This window comes from Festucalex cinctus, chromosome 10, assembly GCF_051991245.1.
Source record: "Festucalex cinctus isolate MCC-2025b chromosome 10, RoL_Fcin_1.0, whole genome shotgun sequence".
Taxonomy (NCBI): Eukaryota; Metazoa; Chordata; class Actinopteri; order Syngnathiformes; family Syngnathidae; genus Festucalex; species Festucalex cinctus.
The window spans coordinates 7,012,722-7,026,607 of NC_135420.1; the positions used below are offsets into that span (position 1 = coordinate 7,012,722).

The 13,886-nt window shown below is 38.4% G+C and overlaps 1 protein-coding gene across 1 annotated transcript in view; it reads left to right on the forward strand.

Annotated features, from left to right (window-relative positions):
- Positions 1 to 13,886, forward strand: part of LOC144027739 (ephrin type-B receptor 1-like) — a 153,790-nt gene that overhangs the window by 110,261 nt on the left and 29,643 nt on the right. Inside the window, exons 13-14 of the mRNA XM_077535534.1 lie at positions 1,489 to 1,686; positions 10,197 to 10,444. Coding sequence (XP_077391660.1) covers positions 1,489 to 1,686; positions 10,197 to 10,444 — 446 coding nt within the window. The remainder of the gene's footprint in view (positions 1 to 1,488; positions 1,687 to 10,196; positions 10,445 to 13,886) is intronic.

The following is a 13,886-nucleotide window of genomic DNA, read 5'->3' on the forward strand; positions in this document are numbered from 1 at the left end:
ACTTTAACACCTTCAGACTGTGCTGGGATCAAACCAACAACCTCAGTGGTGCAAACCGACCACTCTACCACTAACCCATGCTAACCTGTTGTTGTTGTTGTTGTTGTGCTGTCAGTAAATGACTGCTAAATCTAGAAGTTTAAAGTGCTGTAATGTTGTATTTTTTTAAGAGTTATTCTGGTAACCACAGCTTCCAGGTTTTGTTCCACAAAAACAAACAAAAACATTTTCTTTACACATGGTTTTACGATACAGTAAAACCATGTGTAAAGAAAATGTTTGTTTTTACGGAACCAAACCTGGAAGCTGAGGTCACCAGAATAACTAATAATAAAAAAAAAAATACTGTGCAAATACCACCTAACTTTTAAACTTGTAGATTCAACAGTCATTTACTGACAGCTTAAGAACAACAGGTTAGCATGGGTTAGTGCAGGGGTGGCAAACTGCGGTCCTCAAGGGCCGGAGTCCTGCAGGTTTTATAAATATCCCTACTCGAAGTGCAGCTGATTCCAATTAACAGGCTCGTTATCAGGCTTCTGCAGAGCTTGCTGATGAACTGATAATGAATCAGCTGTGTTGAAGAAGTGAAATATCCAAAACCTGCAGGACTGCGGCCCTCGTGGACCAGATCTCGCCACCCCTGGGTTAGTGGAAGAGTGGTACGCTTACACCCCTGAGGTTGTTGGTTCGATTACAGTGCAGTGTGACAGTGTTGAAGACCCATGACAAGGTAATCTAAGTCCAGTTGTTTCTGATGCTGTGAAATGAGTAGTCAAAGCACCTTGAGCACCTTGTAAGGTAGTAAAACGCTACACAAATGAAGTGCCATTTCCCAAGCACATGCAGCTTTTATACTATTTGGTTCTGTAAAATGTACATGCAGTTGCTGTTTATTGTACATTTAATACATTTAATAGTAAAATAAACAAGTTGTTCTGTAAAGTTGTTCACATTTCCCCACTGTATTTGTTACAGAATATCCCTGGTAACCACAGCTGCCGTTTTTTCCCCGTAAAAACAACAGAATGTTTTTTACAGTGTTGTTTTAAAAGTGTATGGAACATAACATTGAAGCAGACAAGAATTACAGTTTATTTATTTATTTTTTATTTATTTTTTTAAAAAAAAGGAAGAAAAAAAAAAGAATTACAGTTTATCACATTTTTCACCCCCAATTTCCTGTCTTGCAAAAATCAAGACATTTTAGGGCCCAATCAACACTCAATGGAGCCGCCAAAGCAGCGCTTAGAGAACAGTTAAGTAGAAATGCAGACAAAATTTCAGAAATAGCTGCATAAATAATTCAGGATTTACTTGGTTGTGTAATTTCCACAGACCAATTATTTGTGTATGAGATGTTAAAATGTCAATTTTCCATATGTCCTCTTTTAGTTTTTGCCATGCCCATCTTAGGGTAATTATTCTTTATCATAAAAGTACCAAGAATGTTGCCTACAAAGTATAAAGCCATGTCTCTTTTATCAGAGGTGACGCTGAGGAATGACATGTTTAGTGATCCTACCCCCACGGTGACCTTCCCGACCCTGTCTGACGGACACAGTTCACCGGGAGTCAAGATATATATCGACCCTTTCACCTACGAAGACCCCAATGAGGCTGTACGAGAGTTTGCGAAGGAAATTGATCCCTCATGTGTCAAGATAGAGGAAGTCATTGGTTCAGGTAAGCGTCTTTATATACCTGCCATCATTGAATATTGTCTCATTCGTCTCTGGCATGCAAGCATTCAGTACACAGTACCCAAACACAAGAGATTTAAATTTGTTTAGCGATTCTATGAAGAATTATTGAGATGGTAAGTAAGTACATTTTTGAAGTAAGTTTCCTAAAGATTGTGAGGGTGAATTGAGTAATTGTCAGTACTGCCTGCTAACTTCAGTTGTTAGTTGCCTACTGGCTCAGGACTAATACTTAATGTTTAATGAAATCCTGTGTTTTCAAAGGTAAAGACTTTTATTTTTTAGTTTAACCTATTTTTACACTTGAACAACACACTTGTGTGATATAAATGAGACTTGTATTACTCAGTCGTCATTAGTCAATAGTAATCAGTATTTTTAAGGTTCCACTGTGTATTCTTCACAATGTTTTGAAAAAGACACATTGACAATGCTTGTTTGTTCCTTCCAAAAGACAGCCTGTCACTTGAAACAACAGATAACAGTAGGCTAAACAAACCAATTTTACATGTCAGTGAGCATGAGGCAGGAACAAGCCATTCCAATTATTTTTTGTGCGCTTTGAAGTTGAGAAAGATTCGCTTTCATTTATGCTGAAACATTCACCAGAGGATAATAAGTTGTGTCACTGCAGCTATCTCAATGTAAAATTGTGTTTGATGTGTTGCCCAAAATTGTAGTTTTGCATTCTAGCTGTCATAAGTGCAAAGTGAAACTTCAACAAACAGAAGGAAAAAAAAGGATAAAGTCAAATTCAAATAAAACCTTAAATCCTTGCAAGGAGCTATGTTTAGACATATTATGAATATTTACAGTCGTTTACATGGATCTTCATAAAATAAATAAATAAAATGTCTGAATTGTGTTCATTTACCGACCATATTTTTTCCATATTCTTCCTGACATGAACCTGTTTTGAGGGGGTGGGGGCTTTGTCTCATGAAAGTAAGCTGTTGCTTTCCTCGCCCTATATATATTGATGGCCTACTGGTGAGTACAGATCATTATAGAAATCAATTCATTGAACCAGTGATTCCCAATTACAACTTTACATAGGTACATTGCTGGCTTCAATTTACTGCATAGACTCAGTACGCTTCTCGCACTCTGAATTTAAAGAGAATGAGAGGAGCAACTTCCATTGGCTGGGAAACAAAGGAGGCGGTGTTCACGTGCACAATGGCACAAGCCTTCCGTTTCTCAATGCACACGTCTGCAAAAATACCAAAAGTGTCAAGATGTGGATGTGGTGGGACCCAAAAGCGGAGAAACCAGGCAGGGAGAAAACTGACAGAAATGAGAATAACTTTATTGACTTGACTGAACATAGACTGGACAGGACGGAACGGGAGCAGACTGGGCATGACGTGGATTGACTGGGCATGGCGTGGACAGACTTGGCATGATGAACGTGGGCAGACTTGGCATGGCGTGAAGACTTGGCATGGCGTGTAGACTTGGCATCGCGTGTAGACCTGGCAAGGTGTGAAGAATTGAGAAGACGTGAAGATGACTCTTGGTGTAGACGTGAAGATGACTTAACTAGACGTAAAGAAACTTGACCAGACGTAAAGAAAACCAAACTAGATGTAATGAAACTAGACGTAGCCAAAACTTGACTAAACGTTAAAAAAAACTTAACTACACGGAATGAAACTACCACTCGGCTTGGCTTGGCTTGGCTTGGCTTGGCTTGGCTCTACACGAACAGACAAGGTATATACTACACATATACAACGCTCCCACACCCGCGTGAAACAAACACCACTCCCGCACACCAACACTAACGAGACAATAACCAGACACAACTAGGAAACACAGCAGGCACAGGGGACTAATTAGGTCACACAAACGGGGAGGAGCAATACACACAGGTGGACGAGGTTAACTGTGACAAGACTAGGGGAGACAAAACCGGACAAAAGTCAACATAAACACCCAAAACTAAACTAAAAACTCTACCACCCAAAACCAAAACAAAACAAAAAGAAAGGAAAATTCATATGAGCATAGTTAGACCACACTTTGTGCCTGGCACAAATCTAGATCCCTTAGTGTTATTATAGAAATTATCTGAATTATGTCAAAAAATGGCATAATTTAGAAAGACTCCCTCATTTTCAGTAATAGGGCGATAACACTCGATTTAGCACTTTTATCTACACCATATGATGCTCAAAACGCTTTACAAAGCCTTACATTCATCCATTCATGTGCACTTCATTCATACACGAATGGGAGGCTGCTGCCAGCTCCACTGGGAGCAAATTGAGGTTCAGCATCTTGCCCAAGCCCAAGGACACTTCAACATGGTCAAGGTTGAAGCTCGAACTCACAACCTTCGGGTTGGGAGACAACCTTCCTACAAGTGACCCATGCCGCGCCTACGTGGTTATTTACACTTGACAGCTGCACAGGTACTTAAGAAAAACAACTACCGTATTTTCCGCACTATGAGGTGCACCTAAAAGCCTTCAATTTTTTCAAAAGCTGACCATGCGCCTTATATATGCATCAATATTGAGCCACAACAGGTCTCGCTGTCAAGACGCTATTCGGTGACCCTGCACGATCAGTGACGCGCATGCTCAGAAGGTCCCGCCATCTTGGATCACTAGCTAATACGAATACTTTACCTCAGAGAAAATAATAAAACAGCTGTTTATTCATTTTGGGAGTGAATGGAGTTGTCAGAAAGCTGGTTTGTAATCTATTAATAAAGTTTGACTGACCTATCTGACTGTTTTGTTGACATTCCCTTTAGCGCAGCACCATCTAATGGATGCATAACGTAACCCCAGCCTCTACTGTAGCGCCTTATATATGGAAACAGTTTTAAAATATGTCATTCATTGAAGGTGCGCCTTATAGTGCGGAAAATACGGTAGAATCAACTTCACAATATGGCCGCATTTGGAAAGACTTACATTACATGTAATGCATGAATGCAACTCAGAATTAAGAGAACCTTCTCTCATGCCGACCCTCATCTTCCATGTTGTTGGTTGTACTGTTGACAAATTTAGTCATTTGCACCTTTGCTCTGTGCTAAATACTTACAAGTCAGTATTACATCACTGGTGTAAAATGAGCAATCAATTGGCATCCGTCGAAATGTCACTTTGAATTTTTGAAAGTCGATTAAATAACACATTTTCAAGGAGCACTATTGAAGTATGTCATCTCACGAGTAATGCTTTGTACTGTGTGACTCTCAGATGTTTATGACAGGAGCGTAGTCGTGCACAGCTGTTTGTCCAACAATCACACGGAAGGTGGTTATTAATCATTACATTTTAGACAATTATTTTGTGTGTTATCTGCATTACTTGTGTCATATAATTACATGGTTGAATCTGATACTTTTTATTGATTTTGAATAACTGCTGATATAAGCAGACCAAGAGAGGGATTGATGTACTGCCTTAGGTTGACTCCAACTCAAGCCTAAAAATCAGGACATTTTTTCTGTCTGTAAATATAAAGTACGTATATATATCCCCTGATGTTACTGGGCCAGAATTAACTCTGGGAAATGTCTTTTTGGCTGATAGAAGCCATGAAGCACATTCAGAACTTCACCACTTGAGAGAATGTCCTTTCGTCAGTTGAGCGATCCTGAACATCAATCGATAATTTTAGTCTCTGGTTTTATTTCTCTCGGGGCAAGGTTTCTTACCTCAGCCGGATATCACAGCAACATAAAACCCTTGGGAGAGAGCAAGAAAAAATATGACTTTGGGTGATTTGACAAGAGACATTGTTTCCTTGTTTTTTTGTTTGTTTGTTTTTTTGTTTTTTGTTTTTTCCAATATACAGTACTCAACTCACCTCCCCTTCTTCATCTTTCAGTGTTTCAGGCCCTCAGAAGTATTCAATATTGTTTACCTTTTGAGATATGCTAAAATAAAAGAAGCAAGGGAGGGAAAGCTAACAATTGAATGTGGAGGGAAGATAAAAGGCGAACACACCCTGAGGAGATTTAAAAAAAAAATACCTCGCCATTTTCTCTCTTCCTGCTCAAAACAGTTTCACATTTACCTTAGAACTACCACTTTCTCTGTTAGAAACACTTCCATAATTTTAAAACTTAAAGACCCTTTGTCTTCAATGTTTAAGAAAACAACATACCATCAGATAGACCTGGCTGTTTCCATATCCACCACTTGACTTCAACTGTTTCACCTCATCTGCCCTCTGACAAGGGTCTCTTCTTTTTCATCAAATCTTTCTAAGCATCTATGTCCTCTCCTCAAACCGCACATCTTCCCTTCCTTACACTCTGTACTCTATACGTTTCTAGTTCTATTGATTTAGAGCTGTGACAGTACATTTTAATGAACGCTGAGATGGGCTGCAGAGAGCACAGTGAGACAGCCTGTCATCCAATTCACATCATATATCTCGACTCTCAGCTCTTATTTTGAAGTGATATCTAGTTCTCACCAACCTAAATAGTAGAAGGCTGCAATTATTTTTGACCAAAGGCATCTGTATCCATGCTACAGGAGAGACCATTGTTGTAAAGGAGGTTTAAGAAATGAAGAAAAAGAAATACATTTTTTCATCCAGGGCACTCAAACTCATTTTGATAGGCTCCATATCCATGCCATGACCATAAAGAGGAGAAGAGCTAGGATGGATGGATGGATGGATGGATGGATGCATGGATGGATGGATGGATGGATGGATGGATGGATGGATGGACGGACGGACGGACGGACCTCTTACTGAATATATTCATTAAGTACACCTGCACGGCCCAAAGACGTTAAATTCAAGAGCTGTATCAAAAATTCTTCAATGTTATTCAGTTGAGATTATGTGAAAAATCATGTGTCAAGTTAAACTTCAGTTTTCCCGAAAGTGTTTTCATGCCATTCACAACAGATTGGATTATTTCCTGTGTTTTATCAGCAGAAAGGTGCATCCTTTTCACTATACTGCATGACAACTGTCTTGCTTGATAATGAGGAACAAGCTCCTTAAAAGAGATAGTTAGGCTTTTTTGACATGAATCTCAATTTCATCCTCACCTCCAGTGTGTACGATCAGCAATGACTTTACCACTGACAAGCGTTCTGTGACACGAGTTCTGGTCCGGTGTTGGACGAGAGGAAAATAGTCCAGAAAGCTGGCTGGGGTCATGGAAATAAAAGCGTTTTTCTTCTAAAAACAATTTGTGTTCAAAAGAGTGATACATTTGCATCACAATACTCTTTTCTGAAAAAAGTAAGACGCCATTACCGCCAGGCTCTACTTTTCTGTTCGTTCGTATCACTGTGCGTCGCCCTGTAGACAGCTAATCGACACGCTGCAGACAGCTGATCCTTCCACCTTCGAAAAGTCAACTTGTAGATTCGTGCGCGTCTATCAGCTGCATGCGGGGCGCCGCGCAGTGATACGAACGTACAGAAAAGTAGTGCCTGGCGGTAATGGCGTCTGACTTTTTTCAGAAAAGGAGTTTAATGATGCAAATGTATCACTCTTTTGAAAACAAATTGTTTTTAGAAGAAAAACGCTTTATTTCAGTGACCCCAACCAGCTTGCTGGACTATTTTCCTCTCGTCCAACACCGGACCAGAACTCGTGTCACAGAACATGTCAAAAAAGCCAAACTATCTCTTTAAGTAAATTTGCTTTGACTAGACACATTTAAGATACTCATTATCAAACCTGTCTGAGATTGATATCGTTTATTCATTCATTTCACAAACCACTTATCCTCACTGCTCCTCACACATGAGTGTGCTGGCAGCGATTAAAAGATACACATACACACACACGCCCACACACACACACAAATATTCATTTGATCAAAACTAGGCATGTTCAGTACCACTTTATTTCAGACTGATACCAGTACGAGTACACAAGTCACCAATACAAATACCAAGTACCGATACCACTAGTACTTTTGATACATAAAACAAAAAAACAAAACAAAGAAAAATCCAGATAATTCTAAAGAAATACCTATATATCTCAATATAGCATTGTTCCTTAAAATCGCATATATTTAATGACAATTTTCTATTCTCTTAATTTTTAATATCTAGTTCCTGATCATAAAACAGGCACAAGAGGGCTGCCGATACTGGTATCGGCACCTTGAAATAAGGCCTGGTATCAGCCCGATACCTATACCTGGAAGCAGTCCTCACCATCTCTGCACAAAACCTACATGCGTAATAGTTCTGTCATATGCTGGAGGTTGGATACCAAACCGCAGACATAAATAAGATTTCAACTATTTATTCACATCGAGAGGCATCGAACAAACTTGACTAGAGGAAAAACAAAAAGAGTTGTACAGAGAGATAGTGGTAACGGAAGTAATAATCCGACAAACACGCACACTTCTCAGACCGCTACTACAGACAGTGAATCGATCTGATTGGTTGTGACGAAGCAAAGGATTAAAGATTGACATCACAAAGCTCCTGACATCACATAACATCACATAGCCTAAAGCCAGTTGAAACTAGATGCTGTTACATCAATTCAAAACAGACACTTGTTACATCAGTACATAACAGACACTTGACCTCATTGGTCATGACCCGAACTTAATAGGTCATGAACTCAAACTTAACCCTGGCGTGACCCAGACATGACAAGTTTGGAACATAGTGTACAGTTATAGTATACAATTTTTCCACAACCATCCATTGAGGGATTAATATGCTAGCAAATGACATAAATAATTCTTATTGTATAACATATAACATGGGCACATGAACAGCAAAATTGAAGCACTTAAAAAGTACTGTCCGACGGTTTTCCATTGCTGTTTGTAAATACAACATGCAAAAATGATGTTCAAGGAAGTGTACGACATCAGCCAACAATGAACGAGCATGAAACTGTTCCACCAATCAGGAGCGGGGTTCACACAGATAAATTTACATATGCAGACAAGAAACCCCGAATATGTCCGCGGAAGTAGTCCACCAATCACAAGTGGGGGTACACACAGCAAAATTGCTTATGCCATTGATACTTCATGCTTACCTCCGGCTTGGAGAAAATTTGCAAATTAAATACATTTTTACCCTGAGTTCGAGTCACGCATTTGATTATTTTCACATACTGCACAAGTAGTAGTAAAAGCAATCAATTGTAAAATACAATAGTAATGTAATTATTGTCATTATCATCTCATTTAAAATAGAGATCTATCACTTTAGTGTTTGAAATAAACTGATGGCAATACATAATTCGCATGAACTTTATGGGTATAGATTTACAACAAGTACTTTGAAAATTACAAGATGCCAATATGGCCTTAATATGATGTTGCTAAGGGTGTAGACATCAACCCTCCTAAAAAGTGACAAGTTAATCATGGCAATTTTGACTACTGCTTTGCTCCAATTTTGTTCATATTGACAAGGAACCCTAGGTGAGAAAGTACACTTTTTGTTTTTTAAATGATGCATATCAAGACATTATTATTATTATTATTATTATTATTGTGTGCACAATTTCTGTTTTGACTTTTGCAAACAAACTTAGGTTAGTTGCACCTCAGTTTGTCTGATGTGAATTTTGGACTATAACAAATGTGCCTATGGTAAGATTGGTAGTTCGGTTCTCTGGTCTGGACCAAATGCAGAAAATAATACATGGTCATTCACTTTGGCATCTTCATTATCAACCAAAAGTTGCCCAATAAAGAGCATGATGTGGATAACTGTAAAGTCATGATCTGATTCACTGGTCCGTGTTTTTGGAACGTTATGTACGCATTCAAGCTGAACTGACCTGAGCCGCACCATCCTTTCAATCCGCAAAGTTGAGAAATCACACCAGAATTCACTTTAGCTGAAACAAACCTGTTATCACACCTTATTTATCCAACATTTCATATACGTTTACCCTAGCCCTTACCTACTAAATGTGGCATTTCATGTCATAGCAGCCCTTGATTAAGTATATAAGTTCATGCTTTTAAGAGTTGAATATCAGTCCTGTGACTGTCCACATTTCTAGTACTTGGGTACACGTCCATCAGACGATACCCTAGTGGGTACCGAATAACTGTTGTTGCTTCAATAGCGAACATACTATGACTACCACCTCTACGATTTATGTATTTTGTGCTTGTTATAGATTTGTAAATTGCTGTTTTGTATAATTCTGCCTCTTTTTTATAGGATCTGTAATTGAATAATGCTGTACTGTGTATCTGATACTTCATATGTTAGTTGAATGTAATTTTGGTGCTTCGTATGTTGTTTGTATGTAGTTTTTGACTGTTATGTAATTTTATTTTATGAGGACTACAGATGGAAATTAGCATTTTGCTAAATCTGGTGCAGCCATCTTTTTAATGTTACTGCACACTGTCCTTCTAATAAACCAAACCCAAACCCAAGCACAATCCAGAACTAAGTCGTGGGTGAAATCCATCTAGTCGAGCTTCAAGCATGTTGATTCCCTTCCATGGAAAAGGTTGTGTTTTGAGCCACGTCTTGTATTCTCTTCCAGGTGAGTTTGGAGAGGTGTACAAAGGCCGACTGAAGCCTGTGGGGAAAAGAGAAATTCCTGTTGCCATCAAGACTCTGAAGGTTGGCTACTCTGAGAGGCAGAGGCGGGACTTTCTGTCTGAGGCTTCAATCATGGGCCAATTCGACCAACCCAACATCATTCGGCTGGAAGGCGTGGTGACCAAGAGCAGACCCACAATGATTATTACAGAATTCATGGAAAATGGAGCACTTGACTCATTTCTCAGGGTAAGTTACATGTAATTTTGCATCACATACATTCTTTTTTTTTTGTGAAAGTACGACTTTTGTTCAAGCATCCTTGTGAAATATTGTACAGTGAGCCCTCACTGTTTCCACAAGATTGGCGCAAAGGTCTTCCCCAAATGGTGAAAACATTAGTAGATAACAAAAGATAGGGTAGCACTTTTTCAATTAGACAAGCTCGGCCTTTAATTTAGTCCCGGGGGTTTGTGGTACAATGCCACAGGGATGTGGGGTTAGGTTAGACCCCAAGGAACATGTTTTTTTTTTTTTTTGGACGCTAGCAAAAAGCGTAATTGCACAGCCACTGCAGTATGTGGTAGTGTCGCTCTTATCCCCCCCCCCCCCCCCCACCACCACCACCACCATTTTACACTTTTTTTTTTTTTATTGCACCATGCATGCACACTCACATCACAGAGCAGCAGGAGATAGGAAGTGCAGGAAACAAACCCTTCACAAGCACCATGGAAAAATATTTAACAAGTATAAAAAAGAAAGGCAGGAGAGAGTTTTATAAGAGGGGAAGTTAACCCAAAACAAGTCTTAATAATGATGATATGTTGTATGTGCCCCCACCAGCATTGTAATTAAAATTGTATTGTGTTTGTGGAAGGTGACTTCAACAGCAAAATTCACCCGTTTTTTAACCCATCTCAGGGGGGCGGATTTCGCCAATTGCTGTCAACTATAAATGACATCACAATTGCTCAGGGCTCAGGTAACGACTAAATCAATCACAGCTAAGCTTCAGTAATTTTGCAGTTTAAGTCTTATTCCACAAATGCAATTTTAATCAGAATACCACATTTTCGAGAGGCTGCATAGAACATATTATTGTAAAAAATTGTTTGGGTTGACTTCCCCTTTAAGTTATTCTTTAATTTAAAATGATCTGTATTTCTTTTTGTGTTTTCTTTAAAGTTGAGGATACAGTGTTCTGCAGAGGCGTACTACAAGCTGGCGTCAAAACAATATTTTATATGAGACATGCTTTTTGCCTGAACAGAAAAACAGTTAATAAGCAAGTTTGTCAGCAAATAAGTAACATTGTATAGCATGTATAGCAGTGGTGTCCAAACTACGGCCCGGGGGCCATTTGCGGCCCGACGTACATTTTTCAGTGGCCCGTGACATATGCTAAAAAATGGCATTTGACTCAGTTCAAATAAAATAAACAAAACAAAAATGTTTGGAGATAGTCAAAGTAAGAAGGGAGGGTATCGAAAAACGGGTGCCATTAAAGGATATTTTATTTCACTAAAACTAATTTAAAAAAAAACAACTATAACTAAAATTAAAAAAAAAAACTAAGTAAAACTAACAGTTATAGCAAACATGTCCTTCATTTGAGTCTTTGGTAATTAATTTAATGCATGAGCCTTTGGGGATGATTTTAAATGTGATTTTTGTAGATTTATTTTGATATAAACCGGAATAATGACGTTTGAAAGTATGTCACACAGAAGTGACGTCATCTAGCAGCAGCCAATAGAAAAGCACCTTCAGATGATGTTGCGTCCATGGTGTTTTTTTAAATATTGCGCACAAGTAATATACATTTTAAAAAGAAACTAATACTGAAACTAACAAACTAAACTAAAACTAAGCCTTTTTTTTAAAGAACTAAACTAATAAAAACAAACAGAACCACCCTGAAAACTAATAAAAACTAACTAAAATGAAACATTCCAAAACTATAATAACCGTACTGCCATATTACAAATAAATTGGTTTATATACTGTAGCATTTTTCGAAATATGCAAAAGCACAAATAAATTATTTGTACAATTTTTAGGACTAAACACAATTTCTCTTCATAACATTATGTGGCCCTTGCGTCCTTCTGATTTTGTATGTGGCCCTCAAATGAAAAAGTTTGGACACCCCTGATGTATAGTATTGTAGATGGTTATATGACAAATAAGTAAAAAAGGCAATCCAAGTGCTTTATTAACTAATATACATTTTAAAAAGAAACTAATACTGAAACTAACAAACTAAACTAAAACTAAGCCTTTTTTTTAAAGAACTAAACTAATAAAAACAAACAGAACCACCCTGAAAACTAATAAAAACTAACTAAAATGAAACATTCCAAAACTATAATAACCGTACTGCCATATTACAAATAAATTGGTTTATATACTGTAGCATTTTTCGAAATATGCAAAAGCACAAATAAATTATTTGTACAATTTTTAGGACTAAACACAATTTCTCTTCATAACATTATGTGGCCCTTGCGTCCTTCTGATTTTCTGTATGTGGCCCTCAAATGAAAAAGTTTGGACACCCCTGATGTATAGTATTGTAGATGGTTATATGACAAATAAGTAAAAAAGGCAATCCAAGTGCTATATTAACTTGAGTTTAGACGTTTATATTTCCTGTTTCTTTGTTCTTTTCAACTATTTAAGAAATTTCAACTAAGAAGTTTTTACATATATGCACTCGTTTAGAAAAAAAAAAGAGGAACAAATAGCATCCATTATGCACACCAAACGTGCATGGCCGTTTTTTTGGTGGAAAAAAAAAAGTAACATAAAATATGTTGAAATATTTTTGGTACTTTTGAGGCACACCTTAATTCGCTAGCGTCAGGCAGAATCCTTGTACCTCCAAAATCATTACTTTTCAGGAGACCCCAGCAACGTCAACCATTAACTTTGTGTCGTCAAAGAGAGCACGCAAATGACACATTAGATTGGTCAATAATTAAAAAACAAAAAAAACAAAACAATACTATTGTAGTAATAAACAAATATTGTCTTTCTGCTGCTGGAGTAACTCATTAGACTGAGTAAGCAATACAAACTCACCCTTGCATTTTGCACATTTGGCGATATCCCTGGGGATGGATTCCATTGGTCACCAGGAGTGTATTTTACTAAGAAGGTTCAACAAACTGTGAGTTGACATACCCTCCGATAGGAAACTCTGCATTTTCGGTTCCAGTCCAGCTGATTTAAGTGATTTATATCAACGCTGAGTAGTTATAGCTGAACTGACTCCCACTCTTAAAAGACCGCCTCAATGGAGCCCTGATTCGTCGAGTCACCATGGCAACGGGGAAGCCGAGTGCGCCGCTGCCCTCTGCTTCTGCGTTGCTTTTTTATTTTTTTGCCCCTCCATCCATCCATTTTCTTGACCGCTCATTCCTCACAAGGGTCGGGGGCTGCTGGAGCCTATCTCAGCTGGCTCTGGGCAGTAGGCGGGGTACACCCTGGACTGGTTGCCAGCCAATCGCAGGTTTTTTGCCCCTTTCAATTGAAAATCTTAATGCGATCATATGTCGAATTTGAACATGTCTCTATTAAAAAAAAAAAAAAAAATGAAAAAGTGCAACACCGCAGCGGCTCCCCATAGAGGAAGGTGGCGTGGGAGAACATTAGCTGCTCGGGACAACGCGTAAATTTAAATGTA